General features: G+C 40.2%; 1 protein-coding gene across 2 annotated transcripts in view; it reads right to left on the bottom strand.

Annotated features, from left to right (window-relative positions):
- Window positions 1–140: 140 nt before the first annotated feature.
- Window positions 141–22205, bottom strand: part of Ppp2r2a (protein phosphatase 2 regulatory subunit Balpha) — a 62120-nt gene continuing 40055 nt past the window's right edge. For both annotated transcript variants that reach the window (XM_059273422.1, XM_059273421.1), the window contains exons 4-10: window positions 17429–17594; window positions 11645–11757; window positions 10767–10944; window positions 9898–10062; window positions 8877–9046; window positions 5121–5212; window positions 141–2093 (exon numbers count right to left, since the gene is read on the bottom strand). In XM_059273422.1, the coding sequence (XP_059129405.1) occupies window positions 1814–2093; window positions 5121–5212; window positions 8877–9046; window positions 9898–10062; window positions 10767–10944; window positions 11645–11757; window positions 17429–17594 (1164 nt within the window). In that variant the 3' untranslated portion in view covers window positions 141–1813. The remainder of the gene's footprint in view (window positions 2094–5120; window positions 5213–8876; window positions 9047–9897; window positions 10063–10766; window positions 10945–11644; window positions 11758–17428; window positions 17595–22205) is intronic.

Raw genomic sequence — 22205 nt, 5'->3', positions numbered from 1 at the left:
AGCTGATCCTTCTGGATGGACAACTATGCAAGCCAAAGGAATAAATAACAGACTAGGAATGCACCCAAGATCCCCAAATAAATTAGTAAAAGTGCCATTAAGAATCAGACATACCATCATTGTTTAAATACAAATTCAAATTTAAGTCCAAAAGATACAGTAACTTTATTACATAAAATTTCCCCCGTGTGCTAAAAATGTTAACGTACAAGACATATTTGTGTAAGTGCAGAGGGAATTGTGGTGGTGTTAATCATTTTTCATTGCTGAAGAACAATAGGCAGTGGAAATATATAAGCACGCAGAGTCCTCTAAATTCAACATTGTTATATTCCTGTTCAACCAAAATATACTACCATTCTCATATAAATGCCTGCTCATTCATCTTTTAAAAATAAAGTCCGTTCTCTCTCCATAAAGCTTCCTGCAGGACTGACCAAGGTCAGTCCCACGCTAACTGGGGCACTCTCCATCTTTGGCTAGGGCCTCGGCACTGGGACAATGTGGGTCAACACACATCTGGTGCTTATGCAGCTGTTGCAGTCCGTGCAGCACTGTACCTTTAAAAGCTTGTCCCGAATGTACCTTTGGAAAACCAAAAGAAAAGATGTATCTATGGCAAAGTACAAATTCATCCTGATTCCAGAGCAATCAGAACAAAACAGCTCTTTAGTGCAGCTGGGGTTTCATCTACCAAGTTACTTCCAGATGGAATTCCACTCTGCTGTGCTCGAACAACAAGAAGTCAGCTCGTCTACTTGGTATTTCCTAAGGCAAAAATGAAATTAAGCACTGGAAGAAGAGTCCAGAGTGAAGCTCTACAACCGTGGTTCTCATTTACAGCAAATTCATTAACAGATGAATTAAGTACAGACACAAACACAGAGCCCTCTAGCATCTTAGACTGTGAACCCTTAACAATAACATACGTTTAACACATGGGCGCACAGAACCACGCCTCTCTGAGGCTCCATGGAAAAGAACACTTGTTAAAAATAGTTCATAAAAATACCAAGGAGACAATAGAAACCCATTTCATTTCATTGCACCCAAGAATATGACACAAAATATTGGTTTAAAGAGGTAGATGAAAAAGAAAAAGAAAACCAGATTCTCCATTCTTTGTCACTTTTATTCAGTAGTAGGTTTTTTTTTCCTTATTTTCAGTGCCAGACATGGCAAGGAGTGATTACAGCCAACTGTTATTAAAACATTTGTTCGCAACATATACCCCCATTACCACTGACCCCAAACTGACTCATTTTGTGTGCTTTCGTTCTTCCGTTTTAATATGCCACCACCGAGACCAGGTGGAAAGGGCAAGGGTAAGAGATGGAGGGGAAGAGTCCAGGAGGTCAGACAGGAGGAATGCTACAAGCCACAGTAAGAATGAGCTGTATTTAATTTAAAAAAGAGAGGAGGGGTGTACCCCACAAATGATACAGTAATGAGGATACACAAATCCCATAGCATGACTGAAGGCGTTCACTGTGTTTGACGTCATCACAATGGAAGGCATAAAAAGTGGAGTACATCAATGCTGACACAGTCCAGTCCAGTCCATCAGGCAAGATGGTGCAAGAAGTCATTAAATTAAAAGTGCCCTGCCCTTCCCTAATGGCTAGCAGACATGGAGAACAGCCCGGGATGCATCCACACAGCTTTCTCCATGTGGCTATCAAATGTGTTGTTGGATGGCACACTGTCAAACACTGGAAAGGGGCGCCACAATGGACCGCTCTCTTATAGGTATGAATGCTAGATTCAACTATCTCACTAAGCAGGAAGTGGCTCCTCTGCTAGGATTGCCAGCCTAATTCACTTTGTCTTGAAATATGTACAGATTGTTTGTAGTTGCTACAGCAATGATGTTCTCCTTGGGGTGCCAGGCTGTATGAAGGATTTTCTTGTTGAAGTCTAGGCTGTCAACACTTATTTCATCTTTCTTTCGCTTGCCGCTTGCACAGACTTTGCGTGGCTTCAAAACCGTGCGAGGCTTATTGTTTTCCCGTGATGCTTCTAGAGTTATATCTCGCTTTGTGTTCCTGTCGAACATTCTGAAGAAATTATTGTAGGATCCAGTCATGACAACACTGTAAAGGTAGAACACCCAATCAAACTGTTAACGAGAGACTGTTTACTGTAACAATTCAGTGACCAACCTGGCCTAGCACTCTGCAGGAAGCAACTTTTTTAAGCTTATTTGAATTAAGACATAGAGGCTATTGATACCAAAACAAAACACTCGAATCCTCCCCCCCCCCAAAAAAAACCCCACAAATTTACAAAACTAAACAAAGCTGATAGCACCCAAGTACATTTCTCTTCTTGGTATGAATTACCTTCATTGAGTAATTTTTGCAACTGTAGGCCATGTAACCAACCAAACTAGGGAGCTTCTAGAAGTAGCAACCTATGGAGTTCATTCTAACCTCCTCTAAAATGGGGAGGAAGAAAAAAAACGTTGTTGCTATGTTTCATGATGTAAATTATGACCTATTTTACTTGCCCAGATAATCTTTTTTTTTGAGATGAGGTCTCATTATACAGCCCAGATTGGCCTCAGAATCATAACCCTCCTGCCTCAATATTTCTAGTATAGGGATTATAGGCATGTATTTACCATCTCTAGTTCAGATAATGTTTTATGACATTATCTTACAATACGACAATTATGACATTAGCTTACAATAGACTTACTCAAGGAAATAACATAATACCTTCATTAACAAAAAAAATTACTGTACCTGTAACACAAAACAACTTTTTTTTTTAAAATTCTCATGCAGCCCATGATGCTCTCAAAACTCACTATGTAGTATGACCTTTTGTCCTAAATGCTGTGGTTTCGGGTTGTGTGTCAGGAGACCTATTTTCCAAACACACCTTAACTAGCCACTTGCTCAACTTACTAAATATCTTCGAAAGCAGATTTTGACATCTGAAACCTTTGAGTTTACCCACCTTTCTTCTTGAGTCACAGAGTCTCTATAATGTCTATGCACAAGGCAAACTAGGGACTGGTCAGCTAATACATGGGGTGTCACAAAGGATTCTGAGCTATTCAGAATGTCAGTCCCTCAAAGAACTACTGACAATAAAAATCCAATTCAGGATGGTGCATATCTGACAACAAAACTGTTTCTTTAAAAAACGATTCCATAAATTAATCTGGTGGTGCCCCAGATCCAGGTTTGTAAAGTTTGTACAGAACCTATATTCAATGAGGAAATGCAATGAAAAACCATCTATAAAACCACACTGAGAAACCATCTATAAAATAACTTATTTTGTAACAGAAAATTCTCAGGTTATGAAAGACAAGAAAGGATTGAAGAACTCTTTTAGAATAAACAAATTATGACACCATGTCACTTTAGGACAAGAGCAGGGTTCTCCCTGCCATGAAGGGATTGAGACCACCTGCGGGTTCACTGAGTTCTGGACAGCACTGACCAAAGCTGGCTTTGAAGCCGGAGCTGTGGCAGATGGGGTCTCTATCCTTTAGGAAGTGGTGTGGGGGCTGAGAGGGTTTAGTGGTTAACAACACTTTCTGTTTTTACAAAGGCCCAGGTTTCTGTTCCCAGCAACCCACGGCGGCTCACGACCATCTGTTACTCCAGTTCCAGAAGATCCAATCCTCTTTTTTGGCCTCTACAGGCACCAGGCACAAACATACTACACATACATGCAGGCAAACATTTATACACATAAAATTAAGATAAACAATTAGAAGAGTTTGAAAAATAATTTTTCAACATATAATTTGAAAGGAATTATTCCAGAAATCTTTTTTATGATTGTGTGTGTGTGAGAGAGACAAGCGGAGGTCAGAAGACAACCTTCAGGGGCTGGTTCTTCCTTCTACTGTGGGTCGAGAAATCCAACTCAGGTTGTTGGGCTTGGAAGCCTATTTGCTGTGTCCCTCACCCTGCCTGCCCTCAGAACGTATTCTGAATTTGAAAATCACTTCCTTGACGATGGAAGGGAACTGAGAACTGCTAACCACACAGTTCCCAGCCATGGGGAAACTGGCTGTACAGACGCCCACCTACACACCAGTATGTTCTCTTCACATCTGTCCTCTCTGCCTCACATTTAGTAATGACATCATAGGCGCTTACCCTACAGCAGGTATCTGAGTAGGTAATCAGCCCATTATTGAGTCTCATGTGAAACTCAGGTAACTATAACTTAAAAGCCAGATAAAAAAACAAGCATCTCAAGTTCCAGGGCTCTCTATAATGGCTAACATCAAGAAATCTGAATCTCATCAAGCTTTTTAAATTCAATTACTACCAAATAAAGTACCTGTAACTGCTTTAGATATAGCCTGAAGTAACTTCAAAACTATGCTTTGTTTTTATCAGAATACAGTAAGCAGTAAGTGCTTACAATAACATATAAATGACTGCTTCTGCAAAGTGATTGGTTTATTTTATTTGATGTGCATGTGAAGATGCCCTGGAATGTGAGTTACAGACAGTTGTGAGCTGCCACTTGGATGCTGGGAACTGAACCCATTGCTCTGGAAGAGTAGCCAGTGCTCTTAGCTGCAGCCTCCATGAGTGTAGTGCTAACAGGCACTCAAGTACAGCACTGCATCAGTCCCTGCTACAAAACAGTTCTCCAAACAGCAGAGACAGTCATACAAACCCACCACTTTAACTAACTGCTGGCACATCAGAGTTGTGATTGATGTTTTCAATGTTTCTGGAAACATGGTCTGTGCTACTCAGGTCGTCATCAGACTCCTGAGCTCAAATACTCCTCCTGCTTCAGCTGCCCAAGTACGTGGAACTGCAAACACATATTGTACTTGGCTAGCAATGTCATTAATGGGACTCATAAAAAGAGGGGGCAAGATTTTAAAATGATAATTTAAAGACCTATAACTTCTTGTTATAGATCTCTTATGCTCTGCTTTTACTTCGAAAGTCAATGCTTTGGTTTTGTCACTATAGCTCTGTTATTACTAGGTTTATTTCACAAGTACCTGGAAGAAAAATGAATGACGCCTAACTTCTGTCAAAAAAAAAAAAAAAAAAAAAAAAAAAAATCATAGTCATATTTTTACCTAGTGTGACAAGAGGGATGAAATAGCAAGTTTCTTTCCTTACCTGTCAGACCCATTCCAACAACATTCAAATTTGTCAAATATGCAGTCATTTTCATACAGCGAACAAAGTTTACTTCTGAGGTATTCATGTACCTGAGGAGAAAACATATACTCAGTTTATTTCAGTTTATTTTCCTCTCAAAACAGGAAAATAACCAAAAACCCATTTAAAGAGTGTGTATGCACACGATTGAGCCTGTATGATAATGAGTATTCAGAGACGGGTAATGCCTGGGGGGCGCTCACCAACCTAAGACAGAGTGCCTGTATGGCCTAGGCAAGCGTCTCCATGATGGGTAAGGTGACCTGCTGACTTCCCACGCAACCTAAGTCAGAAGCTCATTTTTTAGTAAAAGGGGGACCTGTAGGGCCCTGGCCTCCGTTTTGGGTAACTGTTGCCTTGCTTGCTGACCTTGACCTTGATATCCTCCCTATGCTAATTCCCTCCTGAATGCTTAAGGGAGGTTCCTTGTCTGTGTATCCTGCATAACGGGGGTTAACAGCTTAGATGCAAGATTGTACAACAGCGGTAGCGAACTTCTGCCCTCCGGGGTTCTCCCATTGTGCTGTAAGCCTGTATTTAAGACCTCCTCCCTCCTTCAATAAATAGCATTCGGCATTTAAAAAAAAAAAAAAAAAAAGAGTGTGTATCCAGAATCACACACCCTCTAATCTTACTTCTCCTAGTCCTTTAGGCACAACTGAGGAAAACCACCTTTCTGGGCATTTCAATGTACCCTGACAAGTCTAACTAAAATATCTGATTATTCAAATAAGAATGCACACCCCTCCATAGGTTCATATAGCTGAATGTTTGGTCCACAGTTGGTAATCTATTTAGGAAAGATTGGGTAGTGTTGCATTTTGGAAGAGGTGGTCACTGGGGGTGGGCTTTCAGGTTTAAAAAGCCCAAGCCAGGTCCAGTCTACCTCTGCCTCCTGCCTGTGAATCAGATGTAAGCTCTCAGCTACTCTTCCACCACTATGCCTGCCTGCTTGCTGCTTACATTCCCCACCATGATGAAACTCTTAAGAAAGCCTCCCCTTAAATGCTCCCCATCTTTCCTCCCAGAGACAGGGTTTCTCTGTATAGCACTGGCTGCCCTCAAACTCAGATCCATCTGTCCCTGCCTCCCAAGTTAAAGGCCTGTACCCACCACCACCCATCTTACATGTTTTCTTTTATAAATTGCCTTGGTCATGGTGTCTCTTCACATTAACAAAACAGGAACTGAGACATATAAGCCAGAAGGTATTTGAAGATGGCAGATAACAGACTAACAAAAGAATGTTGCAACAGAATTTAATTTTCACTTCGCACTCAGTCATTACTGCTGATAAGAATGTTGCAGCCGTGGTGGCGCATGCCTTTAATCCCAGCACTCAGGAAGCAGAAGCAGGTGGCTCTCGTGAGTTCGAGGCCAGCCTGGTATAAGAGTCAAGTTCCAGGACAGGCTCCAAAACTACAGAGAAACCCTGTCTCAAAAAAACAAACAAAAAAAGAATGTTGCTTCCTTTCCTTTAAGTACCATTTTCTGAGCACAAATTTAACTTTGGTCTATTATTTTAAACTAAATATACAACATGGCAAGGCTTTGGCTTAGTGACAAACTAATGTCTCTCAGCTGTCTGTCCCCATCTTCTCACTCTCATTTACCCACATCATTTGAAAATTCAATAGTGGGCTATGAAATGGCTTGGTGGGTAAATATACTTGCCACCAAGCCTGAGTTTGATTCCCAAGATAAGCACATTAGAGAGAACTGAATCCTGAAAGCTATTCTCCCACGTGTGCTACGCATGCACACACCACACTCACATACAAAGTATAGTAAAATATTTGAGTGTCGCTTCCTATTATTTATTCAATATAAAAAGCCAACAAAGATGTATCTCTTTTTGAGGTGTAATTCTACATTTACTAATACTTCAAAAAAAGGGTAATTTTGGAAATTAAGTTGGATAAACTAGAAAATAAGTAAATCTATTCTTTAAAAGAAGCATGGGACATTTCTACACAGACAGTGCTTATAGGCATTTCCCAGTTGTTGTGGGATGTCTTTCTGTATGTTGTGAATAAATAAAACGCTGACTGGCCAGTAGCCAGCAGGAAGTACAGCATAGGCGGGACAAACAGAGAGAAGAGTCTGGGAAGTGGAAGGCTGAGGAAGGGAGACGCTGCAAGCTGCCGCCATGAAAAGTGAGATGTAAGGTACCGGTAAGCCACGAGCCACATGGCAACTGATAGACTAATAGATATGGGTTAATTTAAGATATAAGAACTAGATAACAAGAAGCCTGCTGTGGCCATACAGTTTATAAATAATATAAACATCTGTATGTTTATTTTATAAGTGGGCTATGGGAATGCCGGGGCTTGGCAGGATCCAGAGAGAAAAACTCTAGCTACATCCAGTTTTTGCTGAGATCAGAGAAAAAAGAAGTGTCAGTCGTCAGCCATTTCCTTTTGCTGAATGAGAACCTTAAAAAGTGACAGCCACCAGTAGGCACCTTCTACTTGTCTATTTACTTATGCTGCCCAGGTTGGTCTCAAACTTGGGGACTCTATAACAACCCCCTGCCTCACGTTCCAGAGTTCTGGGATTTATGTGTGCATAAGCAAGCTCATTGTAAATATTCACTTTACTTGATGTAAGTACTGACAGATTCCAGCCAAGTCTATGACATTAAGTAAAAATTTCTAACACTCAGAAATTGCAACTGATACAGAATTAGGACAGGATTGGTGGAAAGAAAAGCAGACATCAGAAATAGCCTCCCAGTCTCACAGGGGCCAGCAAGACGCTCTGCCATAATGTGGTGTCTTCCTCAATAGATAATTCAATTCTACAGGCAGAATAGCAAGTCAAGTAACATGTAAGGTAGGCACCAAATCCAGCATTCACAATGGTGCAGGACCTCTCCCCAAACAAGAGCAGACTATGAAGCTAGGGTCTCAGTGTCATGCATAGGGAAGACAGCTGCTAGAAGATGTAGCTCTCCTGGATATTGCCAATACTTTGAAAACAAAACACTATTTCACTCTTTGATTTTGTTTCAATATAACATTTATTTTGAAATTTGAAAAGTTAGAATTCACAGAGATCCACTGTGCCTCCTGAGTGCTGGGATTAAAGGTGTGCACTGCCACCACCCAGCTGAAAAGTTAGATTCTTGAGGGCTGTGTGTTTGTCCTAATTTTGTTAAGTGCCATGCATTTCCTAAGGCTGTTCCACAGCACCGCTTTCCACACCCTGGTCCACAGGCTCTGCTGGGCTGGCTTGTGCTGCACTGCGAACCTCAGTCTCACTTGGGTCAAGGATAGTAGCTATCTGACATGGAGAGAATACTGAACTTACATTCTGCACTGAAGAGGTAACTCCTAAAACCATCAGCTGAGAATTTTTGCCATTTTAAACTAGAAACGATTAGCCAAAGGGTAGATGAGTCATACAATTGGCGGATCAAATTTAAGCCCTGGTTCACTATATTCTACGCTGTCTATCTGCTGAGAGTGCTGCCCACACTTCTCACGTCCATGTACAAAGCAGCATACCAAGTAGCCAACATTAAACCATGTGAGTTAACAAAATTAAGTTTACCTGCAATCCTGAACAGACAACATACACTTTACACAGGCAACAGTAATACATTCATGGCTCTCTGAGGGAAATGGATCATTCTCAACACCCTCCAGGAAGCACCTCTATACACTGTCCACAAGTATACACCCTTCAAAAGAAACACACTGCAAATACCTGGTATGTCTCCACAGGCCTGTTTTCCATATTCAAGTCCCAAATTTTGACTGACAAATAGTCTCTAGTCATCATATAGCGGCCACTATGGCTGAATTTTACATCAGAAATAGAGGAGATGATTTCAGAAAAAAATGACCTGTTGCTGGGATCTTCAGGCTCTTCAAACACTGAAAACAAAGGAGAAAAGTTTAATATTTTCTAAAATAACCATTTAAGTGAGGGGGAAAAAAAAATCACAGACTGATCCAGAAAAAAATAAAACATTTTGCCAGCCTTAGAAACATGTTTCCTCACAAAATCTTTTCAGAAAAATGATGACTACGAAGTGCAGAGCCCTGCTAATGCAGGGTCTGATTTGCACAGGATTCACACGGGACTTTTTACATTAGTGCACCATCTGCCTCTCTATCTGCCTCTATTATTGGTACTCTGGAAATTCCCCCATCCTACCCATCCAAATCTCCAGCTGCCCCCCCCCCCATATAAGGATTTTGTTAACTGGCATGTATCTGAATTTTTTAATGTAACCAAAGGCAAGAAAATAATTTTACAACCTCATCCTTTTATTTTAGATGTATGATGTATATATATATATGCTCACGTATGTAAGTGTACTATGTGTGTGCAGTGTCTAAGGAGGCCAGAAAAAGGTGTCAAATTCCCTGGAACTAGAGCCACACATTCACAGTTTTGAGCTGCCATGCTCTTAAACTGATGAGCCTTCTCTCCAGCCTCACCCATTTTAATGCCAGTGTTTCCCCAATATTTTATAAGGATAAGAGAATCTTTCGTGAGGGGATAGGGGCTTATAGTAAGTTCAAAAGGTTAAGGAAGGAAGGATAAGAAAGGAAGAGAAGACTCAACCACACCTCCATCCCCACCAGACAGACACTCCCACCCCAAGTGCTTCCTGTGGAATAAGCAAAGACTCAGATGGTGTTGGGCAGTTACCCACAGGCACACAGGCCAGGTTGAGTCTGAGTAGACCACTTTAAAGACAGGGCAGAAACAGACTTACATTTAGAATGCCTGTCACAGAGCGCAGATGCCCTCATGTCACATAACCGAATAGTTCCTTTACTGCTGCTGTACACGAATGTGTTACAGCTGTTGGGATGGAATTCTGCTGCTGTAATCACTTCTGTGAGCTCTTCCATATTGGCAGGCTTGATATCCACAATATCTAGACAGCATTTCATTAAGGAATCTCCACTCAGAAAAGGACAAATAACTATTTCTTCTTAATGACACTCTACCCCTTTTTATGAGCAAACCCCAGAAATGTTAAAATGTGTTTGTTTTTTCTTCTTTTTTATTGAGTCTTTATATATATATACACAGAGAGAGAGAGAGAGAGAGAGAGAGAGAGAGAGAGAGAGAGAGAGAGCACGCGAGAGAGAGCACGCGAGCGCGAGAGAGAGAGCACGCGAGAGAGAGAGCACGCGCGAGCTTATGCTGGCCTGGAACTCTTGTTCATCCAGCCTCAGCCCACTCAATGCTAGGATTGTTAAGACAGCACTATTACACACAGGCAGTAATAAATCTTTAAACCAGTTTCATGTTCCAACGTTAATGAGAATATTTTTGTAATTAAAATCTTAAATATATTAAAAATACAGCAAAACACTTGATTTCAATTTTCTTAGGCACAAAAGAAATTCCCTAGAACTCCATAGATTCTATTTTGGGATTAGCTCATATGATACTTATTTTTATTTTCTCATTATGCTAACTTTTTCTCAGTTTTAATTACTTAGTGGGGAGATGACACAAAGATAGAAAGACATTACAAAGCAAAGGACTCGGATACATGGAGAGAGAAGATAAATCTAATATAGACACAATATTTCTTTACCAAACACCATATTAAACAAATCAAATGGATACTAAAACTCCTGTCTGTAATTTCCAGATGCCAGAGATTAATCCGCAAATCATCCGCTGATAAGTAGGTTTCGTAATCACTATTGATAGAAATTGAGTTGATGTGGTAGGTATGAGCATTGGCAAATATTCTCCGTGGACTGGCCTCCACCATTAGATCCATGGGCCTAAATACTGGCACCTGTCAACAAAAATGAAAATGCAGATTCACAAGACCATTATTCCACTTTTGAGAATACAAAACGTAGGAGAATTAAGAATGAGGTTTTTTTTTTAAAGCCACTGATGTTGGTTCTGTTTAAGCACCAAAATGGGAGAAAGAAAAATAATCTGAACAACTACCTTCTTCTTCAGGAAGAAACAATACTAGCTTACAAATCACAGTTATGGTATAAAAATAGTACATGTTTATGGTTTGAATTAACAAAGCTAAAAAAAAAAAAACCCAGTTTCTTATTCTTAGCATCTTTAGTATAAATTGTAAGACTCTGTCCATTTCTACTTTCTGAGCTCCAAAGAAGCTTAGATTGTAACAACTAAGATTCCAACTCTGAAAGCCAAAACCAGAGATAGAATAGTATGAAACAGTCTATGTGCTGTCCAGCTCTGTCCCCGGCAGCAGTTGAGTCTTCTCCAGAGCTATTTTTTCTGTTTCAATGAGAAAGAGACAGTGTCCCATAAAGACCTGTCCACCCGTGGGGCTGAGAACAGAGCCCTAATGGCATCTGCTTGGTAGCCAGGCTACACAAATACTGACAAAAATCTAATTAGAAACAGTTTTCTTTCTTTCCAGCCCTGACTGTCCTGGAACACATACTATGAAGACCAGGCTGGCCTCAAATTCAGAGATCCACCTTCCTTTGCCCTGCTGTAGTGCTTACCCGTAATGTAGTGACTGTAGTAGGATCTCTATACCTTCCATCTTCCTCTTTCAAGTTATAACCTTCTGGTCTTTTGTCTCTTTCACTGATTTTCCATAATTTTATTGTTTTATCTGGGGAAAGAATGAAGAAAGTCTTAAAAAAATGGCAGGAAAAAATAATTGATAGAAAAGCTATTTTAAAATCTTTTAAGTATGCCATATAATAATTCACGTAAAGGAATTTTTACTCCCCCCACCCTTTCTTTCGACAAGGTTTCAAGTGGGTAGCCCTGACTATCCTAGAACTTGCTATACAGACCAGGCCAGCTTCAAACTCACAAAGATCTTCCTATCTTTTGTCTTCCAAATGCTGGAGTTAAAGGCACAGGCAATCATAGCAGCCTTTTTGTTTTGTTTGTTTGTAGACAGGGTTTCACTCTGTAAACCAGGCTTCCCTAGAACTCTTAGACAGCTCAGGTGCTGGGATTAAGAGTGCCCCCCCCACAGGCTACACTTAACAACAACAAAAAGAATTCATGTGCTTTTTCATCATCAAGTCTAATTAAGGTTTCCAACTTTCAAAAGTAAATGTATATGTATAATCACATGTCTATGTGCACAAGCATGTGTGTGCACACTTGCCCAGCATTCAATGTTAAAGGTAGAAAATACTCAATGGACTCAGCACTTCCTATTACTGAGTTCAACTGGCAAGGCCCAGCTCCTTGGATCCCATCCCAATATATCTTATTGGAAGACCAGAATCCTTGATAGCATAGGATGATGAATTTGCCCTTTCTCCTCTTGGATCAGTGATTCCCTAAATACAAAACAGGGACCTGAAAAACAGTGTTTAAAAGTAAATCCTCACTGGGCGATGGTGGCACATGCCTGTAATCCCAGCATTTAGGAGGCAGAGGAAGGCCTATCTTTGTGAGTTCGAGGCCAGTCTGGTCTACAAATCAAAGTTCCAGGACAGCCGGAGCTGCTACACAGAGAAACTCTGCCGTGTGTTTGTGTGTGTGTGTAAATCCTTAACCCCTTCAAGACAAAAATCCCTATAAGGGATTATACAATAGCCCACTTAAAATTTATATCTATATATCTATATCTATATCTATATATAAATAAAACCTTGGAATAAGTTTAGAATTACAGAAAGATTCAAAGATAGGTGTACTCTCATATACATTTTACCTAGTCTCTCTAATGTCAACATCTTAAGCAACAATGACATACTTGTCAAAACCATGTATAATACTAGTAAAACTAAGGTATCCCTGAGATTTAAGTAAGTTTCCTACTAACACCCTTTTTCTGTCCCAGGATCCAAATACCACAGCATTTAGTCATCAAGCCTCCTCAGTCTTTAAATCTGCCTCTCAGACTTTGATCATTTGTCTTTATCTAGATAGCTGTGAGCAGTGGTTTCTGAATGTTCCTCTTTGGAGAACACAATGGTGAAGTGATCTCTAAGCTTATTATACAAGGGTACAGACTCTGTCAGCATAACTTATGGTTGGTGGCTGATGCTGCCAGGCTTCTCCACTGCAGTTGCACACGTGCTCACATGATTCTTTGAAAATAAAATCTACCCATGTGTTATTTGTAATTATTTACTATGGATTCCTGTATGATTATATTTAGTTATAGTTCTAAAATGGTATTTTTTTCCAAAAGCAAGACATCTCTAATGTTCTTACACACGCAAAATTGAATATCCTAGTTTTAAATAGCTTGGAAGCCAGTTTACAAGTGGAACAAAACAACTGCTACAAGGGAGACATCAGTGACAGTGTGGCCATTTCCACTGCCTGCTTACAACACTTGATACAAGATGAAATGGGCTGGGCGGTGGTGGCGCATGCCTTTAATCCCAGCACTCGGGAGGCAGAGGCAGGTGGATCTTTGTGAGTTCGAGGCCAGCCTGGTCTACGGTGCAAAGCTACACAGAGAAACCCTGTCTCAAAAAACCAAAAAAAAAAAAAACCAAAAAAAAAAGATGAAATGGAAACGTAAAAACTGCTAGCTTTGGTGACTTACGATCTACTTCTAAGCTCTAGTGTAGATCTTGTTTGTAATTCTCTTGTAGCTGAGTTATGTGCTTCCTGTGCACTATTTAGTTTATAAAAAGATGATTAAGAAATACATGCTCAGATACGAGCCATAAGCCTATTTTTCTTTTTTTTTTTTGGCCTTCAGAAGATGTAAACATCTGCTTAGAAATCTCCTTCCGAGGTTGATGAGGATGACAGGTGCCCCACCACCTCAGCTGTCTTCCGCCTACTGAAACTCATCAACCATGTAAAAAGTCCCGATAGGAAACCACAACATACTTACCAAACTTTCAGATGGGATGAATTAGTTAATGTTTTTTTTTTTTTACATTTACAAGAGAAAACAAAACAACAAAAAGCCCTCTAAAGCAAACAAACCATCTTGAAAAACTTGGATATTCTTTTTAGGCATATTTTCTTAACTGTGAAGCTTGTGGCTCAAGAATTAAAACAAAAATTTTTGTTTCAGTGATAAAATACATAATATTGAAGTACTAGGACAGCTACATGATCTCAGTGTAGTGCTTTGGGGAGCAGTCAGACAGGAAACAAATCATCCCATAAAAATGCATTTTACCTAGCGTTTCTGCCCCATAGCAGGTATTATGTCAGAATGACCAACTCCACAGAACCACACAATGGAGTGTGATTTTATACCTTGCTGGAAATGACCATTCATTTCTCAAGCTCTCTTCTTTCTGAAATGTCTACTCTGCTATTTCCCTAAACTGCCAACAAATAACAAAAGTGTTCCACCAATCCAAAGGTCTCTGTAATTCTCCTGCTACAAGCAGAGGGTAAGGAAAACCATGAGGCAAAGTTTGTTTTGTGGAAATGCAGCTTTATGTGTGTTTTAAAATTTCTTGCCAAAAGCTTTGAGAACAACCTATTTACTAGGGGCTCATGTTCAACATGGTAATCGGGTGTCCTGGGTGTAGAAGAATTACCAAGACGCAGGGAGAGGCAAATGAAGTTTTTTGTTTTTAAATTTGCACTTAATTTTATGTGTATGGATTTTGTCTACATGCATATTATGTGAACCATGTATATTCCTGGTACCCACAGACTCCAGAAGAGGGTGTTGGATCCCCTGGGACTGGAGTTAGATAGGCTATGAGTGCTAGAAACCAAACTTGAGGGCTCTTAACCAGTAAACCATCTTTCCGACCGACCGACCCAAGGATTTTGTTTGTTTTTAAAGAACACTCAAAGAACATAGACTTGATGCAGTTATCCCAAGTAATATCTATCTTTTTATTGGTATAAAGACCAATGTTGGGGGAGGGCTATGATGCTGTATCTCACAGTTAACAAGGACCATACTATAGATGCTGACATTTCCCAAATGTTTTCTCTCCCTCAAAGTGTTGGGGTAGCTCAAGTCCTACTCTTCCTATACCTCCTCTATCCTCCCTTCATACTCAGATACAACAGCTTATAAAATGCTGACCTTTTTTTAAAAAAACTTTATTTTTATTTTATGTGCATGTTTTTTTTTTCTGCATGTCTGTGTGACGGTACCAGATCCCCTGGAACTGGAGTTACAGATAGTTGTAAGCTGCCATGTGGATGCTGGGAGTTGAACCCAGGTCCTCTGGAAGAGCAGTCAGTGCTCTTAACCACAGAGCCATCTCTCCAGCCCATAAAATGCTGACCTTTTTTTAATACTGTCATATTGAACCCTATTTTCAAATACATACACATAACTCCCTGAGGTATCACTTAGTTCTGTCTTATTTAGAAATCAGCAATAACAACAAAAAAACTGCAATCTGTTCTATCAGGCCTATAGTGGTTTGAATAATCATGGCCCCCATAGGCTCATTTATTTGAATGCTTAGTCACCAGGAAATGGCAGTATTTGAAAGGATTAGGAGGTGTGGCCTCATTGGAAGAGGTGTGTCACTGGGGGGTGGGCTTTGAAGTTCTTTTTTTGGGGGGTGGGCTTTGCTCATTTTCAGTTTCTCCTCCACCCCCACCCCAAATCCCAGCTTGCAGATCGGGATGTAGTTCTCAAATACTTTTCTGGCACCATACCATACCTGCCGTCATGGTTCCCACAATAATAACAGACTAACCCTCTGAAACTGTAAGCAAACCCCAATTAAATGCTTTCTTTTGTAAAAGTTGCCTTGGTCTTGGCATCTCTTCACGGCAGCAGAACAGTGACTAAGACAAGGCCCTTAAATAATATGTAAAAGTAGTCAGTATTTTCAAATACCAGTGTTGAGAGGTATTATCTACTGTCTACAGATAAAGACTACAGACTTATAGACCCCTGGCCTAGAAATTCATGGGAATTTCTAGTAGCCTCACCTCGCAAACAGCCCCCAAGTGCTCAGTGCCTAAATTAAGGCTCATCACAGTTGGGCACTGACTTATACCTATAACCCCCATCTCAAAGCCAAACAAAGGCAACGCTTATTTGGTGACACTTTTGCTAGAAAAGAGCAAGACAAGGCAGTCTACAGAAGCTGCATCTGGACATACATAAGTGAATGATAACTAATGATTTGCAATGAGGAAGAGAAGGGAGACTTGAGCACCGATTGGCCCTCATTACACTACTGTCTCTACTTGAACTCTTGGAAGGCCTGTACTCTCCCTTCAGAAAAAGTAAAAATATGAACTGCCATGAGGTCTTGTGGCCCAAGCTTGCAATCCCAGTCTGCCTGGGTAATCTAAGGCTAGCCTGGGCTAAAATGTAAGACTGTCTCATTATCTCCCTTGCCTCATATTTACAAAGTACTATTTGTATGAAAAAAGAGGAAGATGGGGAGTAAAAAAAAAAAAAAAAAAAAAGTAATTGGGAGAAAAATAGGGCCCTGAGGAGGCAAATTCGTGGAATTGGGAGTGTCAATATTTTATGGACTGCATATGGATCCCAAAATTCAATGCAACAGACTACAGGGTATAGAGTGGATGAAGAGGGCTCTAGTTATATTCAACTGTGTTTGTTACCCTAAGAAGTCATGAGTCTACAATCTGCAAACAGAAAGGTGTAAGTGCTAAGATTTGCTTCTATTAATAGTTAGATGAGAAAACATGAGATTTCTGCTACCATGTTATCAGCCTCAAAAAAGTTTTCATCTAAATTTTTCTAGACTATGCCACCCAGATCTCTAAGTACCACGCTCATCTCATCTCTTTAATCTCAAGGTCCCAGTGACTGGGGGAAGGGGGGATCACTCAACTCTAATTTGTCACACAGGACTTCAAATTTTGACCTCCATCTCACACAGCTCTAAGCCTCAATAACAACTTTCCATGCACACAAGTACAGTTAGTATAAGAATCTTCTTCCAGCATGAGGCTTTGTTGAGAAGAAAGTGATATGCTAATGGAAGTCAAAGAAGGATATTCTCCTAGAGATCATCCTGGCACAGAAACCATCCTGTGCCCAGTTTAGAAATGAACATTTTCTGAATACTGGTTCTGCATGCATGCCAAGGTACCGCATTACTATGTATTCATAACAGTACTGCAATACAGACACTGCTGTCTCTATGTCTGCTGGTAAGAAACAGTCAACTCCGTATTCTGGATCAGACCAAGGCCACAAGGCTTAAAGGAGGCAGAAATAAAAGCAGCCTAAATAGAAATTGGTACCCTAGAATCTGAGACTTGCAAGTCAACAATAAAAGAAGCAAAAGTAGTAGACTTTACATTCTGTACAAGGAAGGGGCTGTATCCTCTACAGGACACGTGCCCACGTGGGTGCCTGAAAACAGAAGATGCATACTTACCATTGGTAGACAATAAAAACTGGGCAGCATTTTTCTGGGGTAACCACCTAATTTTGTTGATCTTCTCTTCTATTTCTAAGCTTTTCAAGTAGTCAAATTCTGGCTCATGGCTCTGGAAGGTGCTGTAAACATTGTATTCTCCTCTGCTATGAGACTGGATTTTGTTCTACAACAGAAAAGAAAATATTTGGACTATGTTGAAATATGTATCTAACCATAATCAACTCCAACAGACTTTGGAATTGTCGGTGAGCCCACCAGGCAGCTCTATCTTACATGTTATTACACCATTTTCTGTATTTAAAGTCCTTCAAGGAGCAAGAAAACTTTACAAAGAATAAACAAGAAACACTTCATAAGTAAATTCATTCAATAGGCAAATAGTGGAACAAATACAGACTAACTTGATTAACTTGCATACTAAATAGCATGGTTATACTGTAAAGAAATCTGAATACCCACAAAATGAATACCATCCAAAATGTAAAAATTAAGGAGACAATGCTCAGAAACAGCTGGCTGGAGCACGTTTTATCTGCTTTGTTATCTAACGTGATGATTGGTATTGTCTGTTCTGAAGCCTCCTTCCTGTATTTTACTATTGAAAACCCCTTAAGAAAGGTGCTCTAGCCGGGCGGTGGTGGCGCACGCCTTTAATCCCAGCACTCGGGAGGCAGAGCCAGGCGGATCTCTGTGAGTTCGAGGCCAGCCTGGGCTACAGAGTGAGTTCCAGGAAAGGCGCAAAGCTACACAGAGAAACCCTGTCTCGAAAAACCAAAAAAAAAAAAAAGAAAAAAGAAAGGTGCTCTCATAAATCCAACAACACCATGTGACCCTTATCACCCATCCTGAGAACACTGTTAGGGAGAACTCTGCTACCAATCAAGTATGTATCAGCACCCTGACGATGCCTGCCTGAACCTCTGCTACACAGCTTACTCTACTGAGTTCTCTGATCACAGGAACCTTGCACACTGATGCTTACTTAGTATCAGTCTGCTGAAATATACTGGTTCAGCTGAAGGGATTAATATGAACAGTACTTGTGAAGAGCTTCAGTTAACACCAGTACCTCAGCAAGTACAAACTATAATCAAACAATCAGAAACACTTTCATGAAAAATACTGTTGAAAAATCTTATTCAAAAAAGAACTATTGGAAACTTGGGAAAATAGTTTAAATAAAAATGTAATTTTACAGATAGACCTAATCGTTTTAATGAAAACTGAGTTATCAATTGAAACGTTTAGAGCTGTAACCTGTTCCCCATCCACATCAGAAGAAAACTGTTCAACTATCTTGGAAACATACACTTTGGTTTGTTTTTCTAACAGGGTCCTCAGGACTGTTATAACTGTCAGTTATTCTTGGACACACCAATTATCAGTGAGTGGGTCCGCCAATGTTAAGAATGCAGAGCATACCAATAACATACCCAATTTTGGGGGTATGCTGATGTGAAAGCCAATTTTAGTCTTTGTCCCACTGCCACACTCATATGCCAAATTCCATAAGGTAAACCATGGACTCTGTAAACTCAAGTATCACGTTAGAAGGAATGATGTCAAACTTCCACCTAAATTTATCCAACCAGCCTCACATGAAATAATAAATGGAACTATAATTGCTATAACGAATACTGTTTTAGCCTTTTTTATATCCTATTTAAACAAGGAACAATTGTATATAGTACTATGACTAAGGCTTAAAAGGGAGTTAACAGAATCCTGTGTCACAAGTATACACACTTCAAGTACAGTGTATAGAATAAAGAGAAACTACACACTGTATTTAATAAAAAAATGCAAACCCATGAAATCAAAATTCTCAGAAACAGAACCAAAATACCATCCTACAGACTCCTCAAGAATCACACAAGGTTCACACATGACCTATTACAAGGTCCCAAAACAAAATCAAGGAGGAGTCTGGTAGTCTCTGTAGACCAGGCTGGCCTCAAACTCACAATTTCCCACAGAGAAAACTGTATCTAATTTCCCACAGAGAAAACTGTATCTAAAAGTTAAAAGAAGCCACACACCACTACACTACAGAAGAGCAGTGAAGAACATGGTTAACAGACAAAATGGCCTAGCACTAACAAAAAGATATCTCAGACTACAGAAATGAGCTTGCAGCCAGTCCTGACCTTTCCTCCAACATAAGAACCTGTGCTTAGATTAAGTGACCATGGCAGCAGTGTTCTCTAATGATAGTGAACAAGTATGAAAAATAAGAGAGTCTTACATCTTCAACACAGATCAAAGTCAGAAAAAGGCTTTCTGGGTTTCACTAAAACAGCAACAACAACAAAAAAAAAATCAGCTCTCCTGTATCACAGAGAATTATGATGCATTCTAAAATGTATTACGCTTGGATTTTCTTCCATTGCCTTTCTTTTCACATCGCCTTTTTCTTAGTTTGCCTTTGATCACAAGAAATCTATTCTTCATCAGATGCTCTATTTGTGTGAAATCTTCTGTAACAAATGTACAGGTGGTTAATCCTCAACAGTAGCAGCCAGAAGAATGAATAAAGGGGATGCTTGGGGCAGAAAAGGGGGCTCAGAAGTGCACAACAAGCCACACAGAAAGAGCTTCCGAGGGAAGCGCCAAGACCTACTTAGATTCACTCCACACAGCACATTCCGAAGAGTGACCACAGAAGAGAGACAAGACAAGAGAAGAAGAACCTGTCCTAACAAGACTGAGTACAGCGAGGAAGGCAGAGCCACACTCAACAGGGACAAGGAGAGACGCAAACAAGGCACACACGCCAGAGGGGTCAGGCTTGGATTCTGACCATGAGAGCCTTGCTGTACAGCATCCACTGGCAACCAGGCCCCTATCTCAAGCCAAAAAACACATTACAGACACAAAGGTGAGTGAGCAACCATAATTCGAGGACAACTCTGTTTTCTACCTGCCACATGTGAAGCACTGGCCACATACTGAACACCTAAAATATGGCTACTATAATCAAAGGGAAATTCACTCACTCCTTCATTCACTCCAGTTTTGCTATATAAACCAGGATTGCCTCAGACCTGTGATTCTCCCCTATCAGCCTCCCCTGTGCTGGATTACAGGCACGCACCACAATTCTTGGAAGGGATTACTGTCTTGCTAGTTCATTCATTCGTTCATTCATTTTCCAGCTTTTAAGATGGGTTTATCGGTTACTTGCGTGAACAACTCACCACTGAAAAGTCCAACCCCCATCCATTTTTGCATCTTCCATACTTCAGCATTTCTAAGATGGCATCCCATTGTAGCTGGAGAGCATAGTGCCAAGAGTCTCAGGTGGAGGCCTTGGGAATATCAGCAGCCTCATTACCACAGCCCTAACTATCGTATGGTATTTTCTCTTCATTTCCCTACCACGACTACAGGGAGCTGGCTTATCTATTCTCTCTCTCTCTCTTTTTTTTTTTTTTTGGGGGGGGGGGTGTTTACAAGACAGGGTTTCTCTGTGTAGCTTTGTGTCTTTCCTGGACCTCACTCTGTAGACCAGGCTGGCCTCGAACTCACAAATATCCCTCTGCCTCTGCCTCTGCCTCCCAAGTGCTGGGATTAAAGGCATGCGCCACCGCGCCCGCCGGCTTATCTATTCTTTAATAAACTGAATTGCAAATGGCCACATGACCAGTGGCTACACACTAAACAACATAGCTCTAAGTCACCATGGGAGTATCATCCAGGATCTTGTGGCAGAAAAGTATTTCCAACTGGATTCATATTAATAGCCTATTTATAGAAATATATCATCTAGTAAAAGAAAAGGCAAGCCAAACCATGGGACACACTGTCAACTAATGTACTTTACGATGAGTTCTTGTGTAAAGTATACAAAGTCCATAAATCATAAAAAAAAAAAAAAGACAGCCCCAAAAGCTTACTGGAGTTTTTAAAACCGTTTACTAAAGATGATATCCAAAATTCACTAAATACGTTAAGTCTCCCAAGTGCTCAGATTATAGGTATGTGACACTATGCTCGTCTCTCAACCTCAATGCACCAGCAATAAATAGTACAAATTAAAGCTGCAGTAATATATTACACACAGAGAGATATCAGCCACCTCTCATATACTCTCTCTCTTATCCCTGCATCACTTCTTTCTTTCATCCTTATCCCCTCTTTTTACTTAATTGCAACTTTCCACAGATTTAATAATCTTTAAAATCTGTAGACCCTAACATTATCCCAACTTTCCTTCCTCAACTTCCATTTTTTCTTCAAAGTCAATCTAATATTTATTTCTTATGCTTGCTCACCCTATTACTCCTAATCTTATTAAGTAAAAATCTAAGTGTGATTAATCCACACTATTCTTGGTTACTCATCTTCCAACAGCTATTAAAGTAAAAGAGGCCATTATTACTATCACCACACAGCTGTGGCTCAACTCCCAGTTAGTCCTACTTGGGGAATAGCCCAGCTCTTAAACCAAGCACCCTGAACTCCTAGAGTGAACACACTCAACTCTACCACATTCAAGTCCCATTTGCAGAACACTCCTCCAAAACTTAATCACTGTAATGGCACCTAGTGAGAATAAATCAGATGTAATCCCAGACAAAGAATTCAAAATAGTGTTCAAAGACACAAACAGTTGAATGAAATAAGGAAGGCAATGGATAGGAGCCAAGAATTCAAAGAGAAACACTGATGAAAAACTAATCTCAAATGTGGGAAATAAAAAGTCCCATGAAGTCTCAGCAATAGACTAGATCAAGGAAGATAGAGTATCTGAGTTTCTTGAATACAGGGTGGA

This window comes from Peromyscus eremicus, chromosome 9, assembly GCF_949786415.1.
Source record: "Peromyscus eremicus chromosome 9, PerEre_H2_v1, whole genome shotgun sequence".
Taxonomy (NCBI): domain Eukaryota; kingdom Metazoa; phylum Chordata; class Mammalia; order Rodentia; family Cricetidae; genus Peromyscus; species Peromyscus eremicus.
Note: the sequence above shows the minus strand (reverse complement) of the source record. Positions and strands in the feature narration are given on the sequence as shown.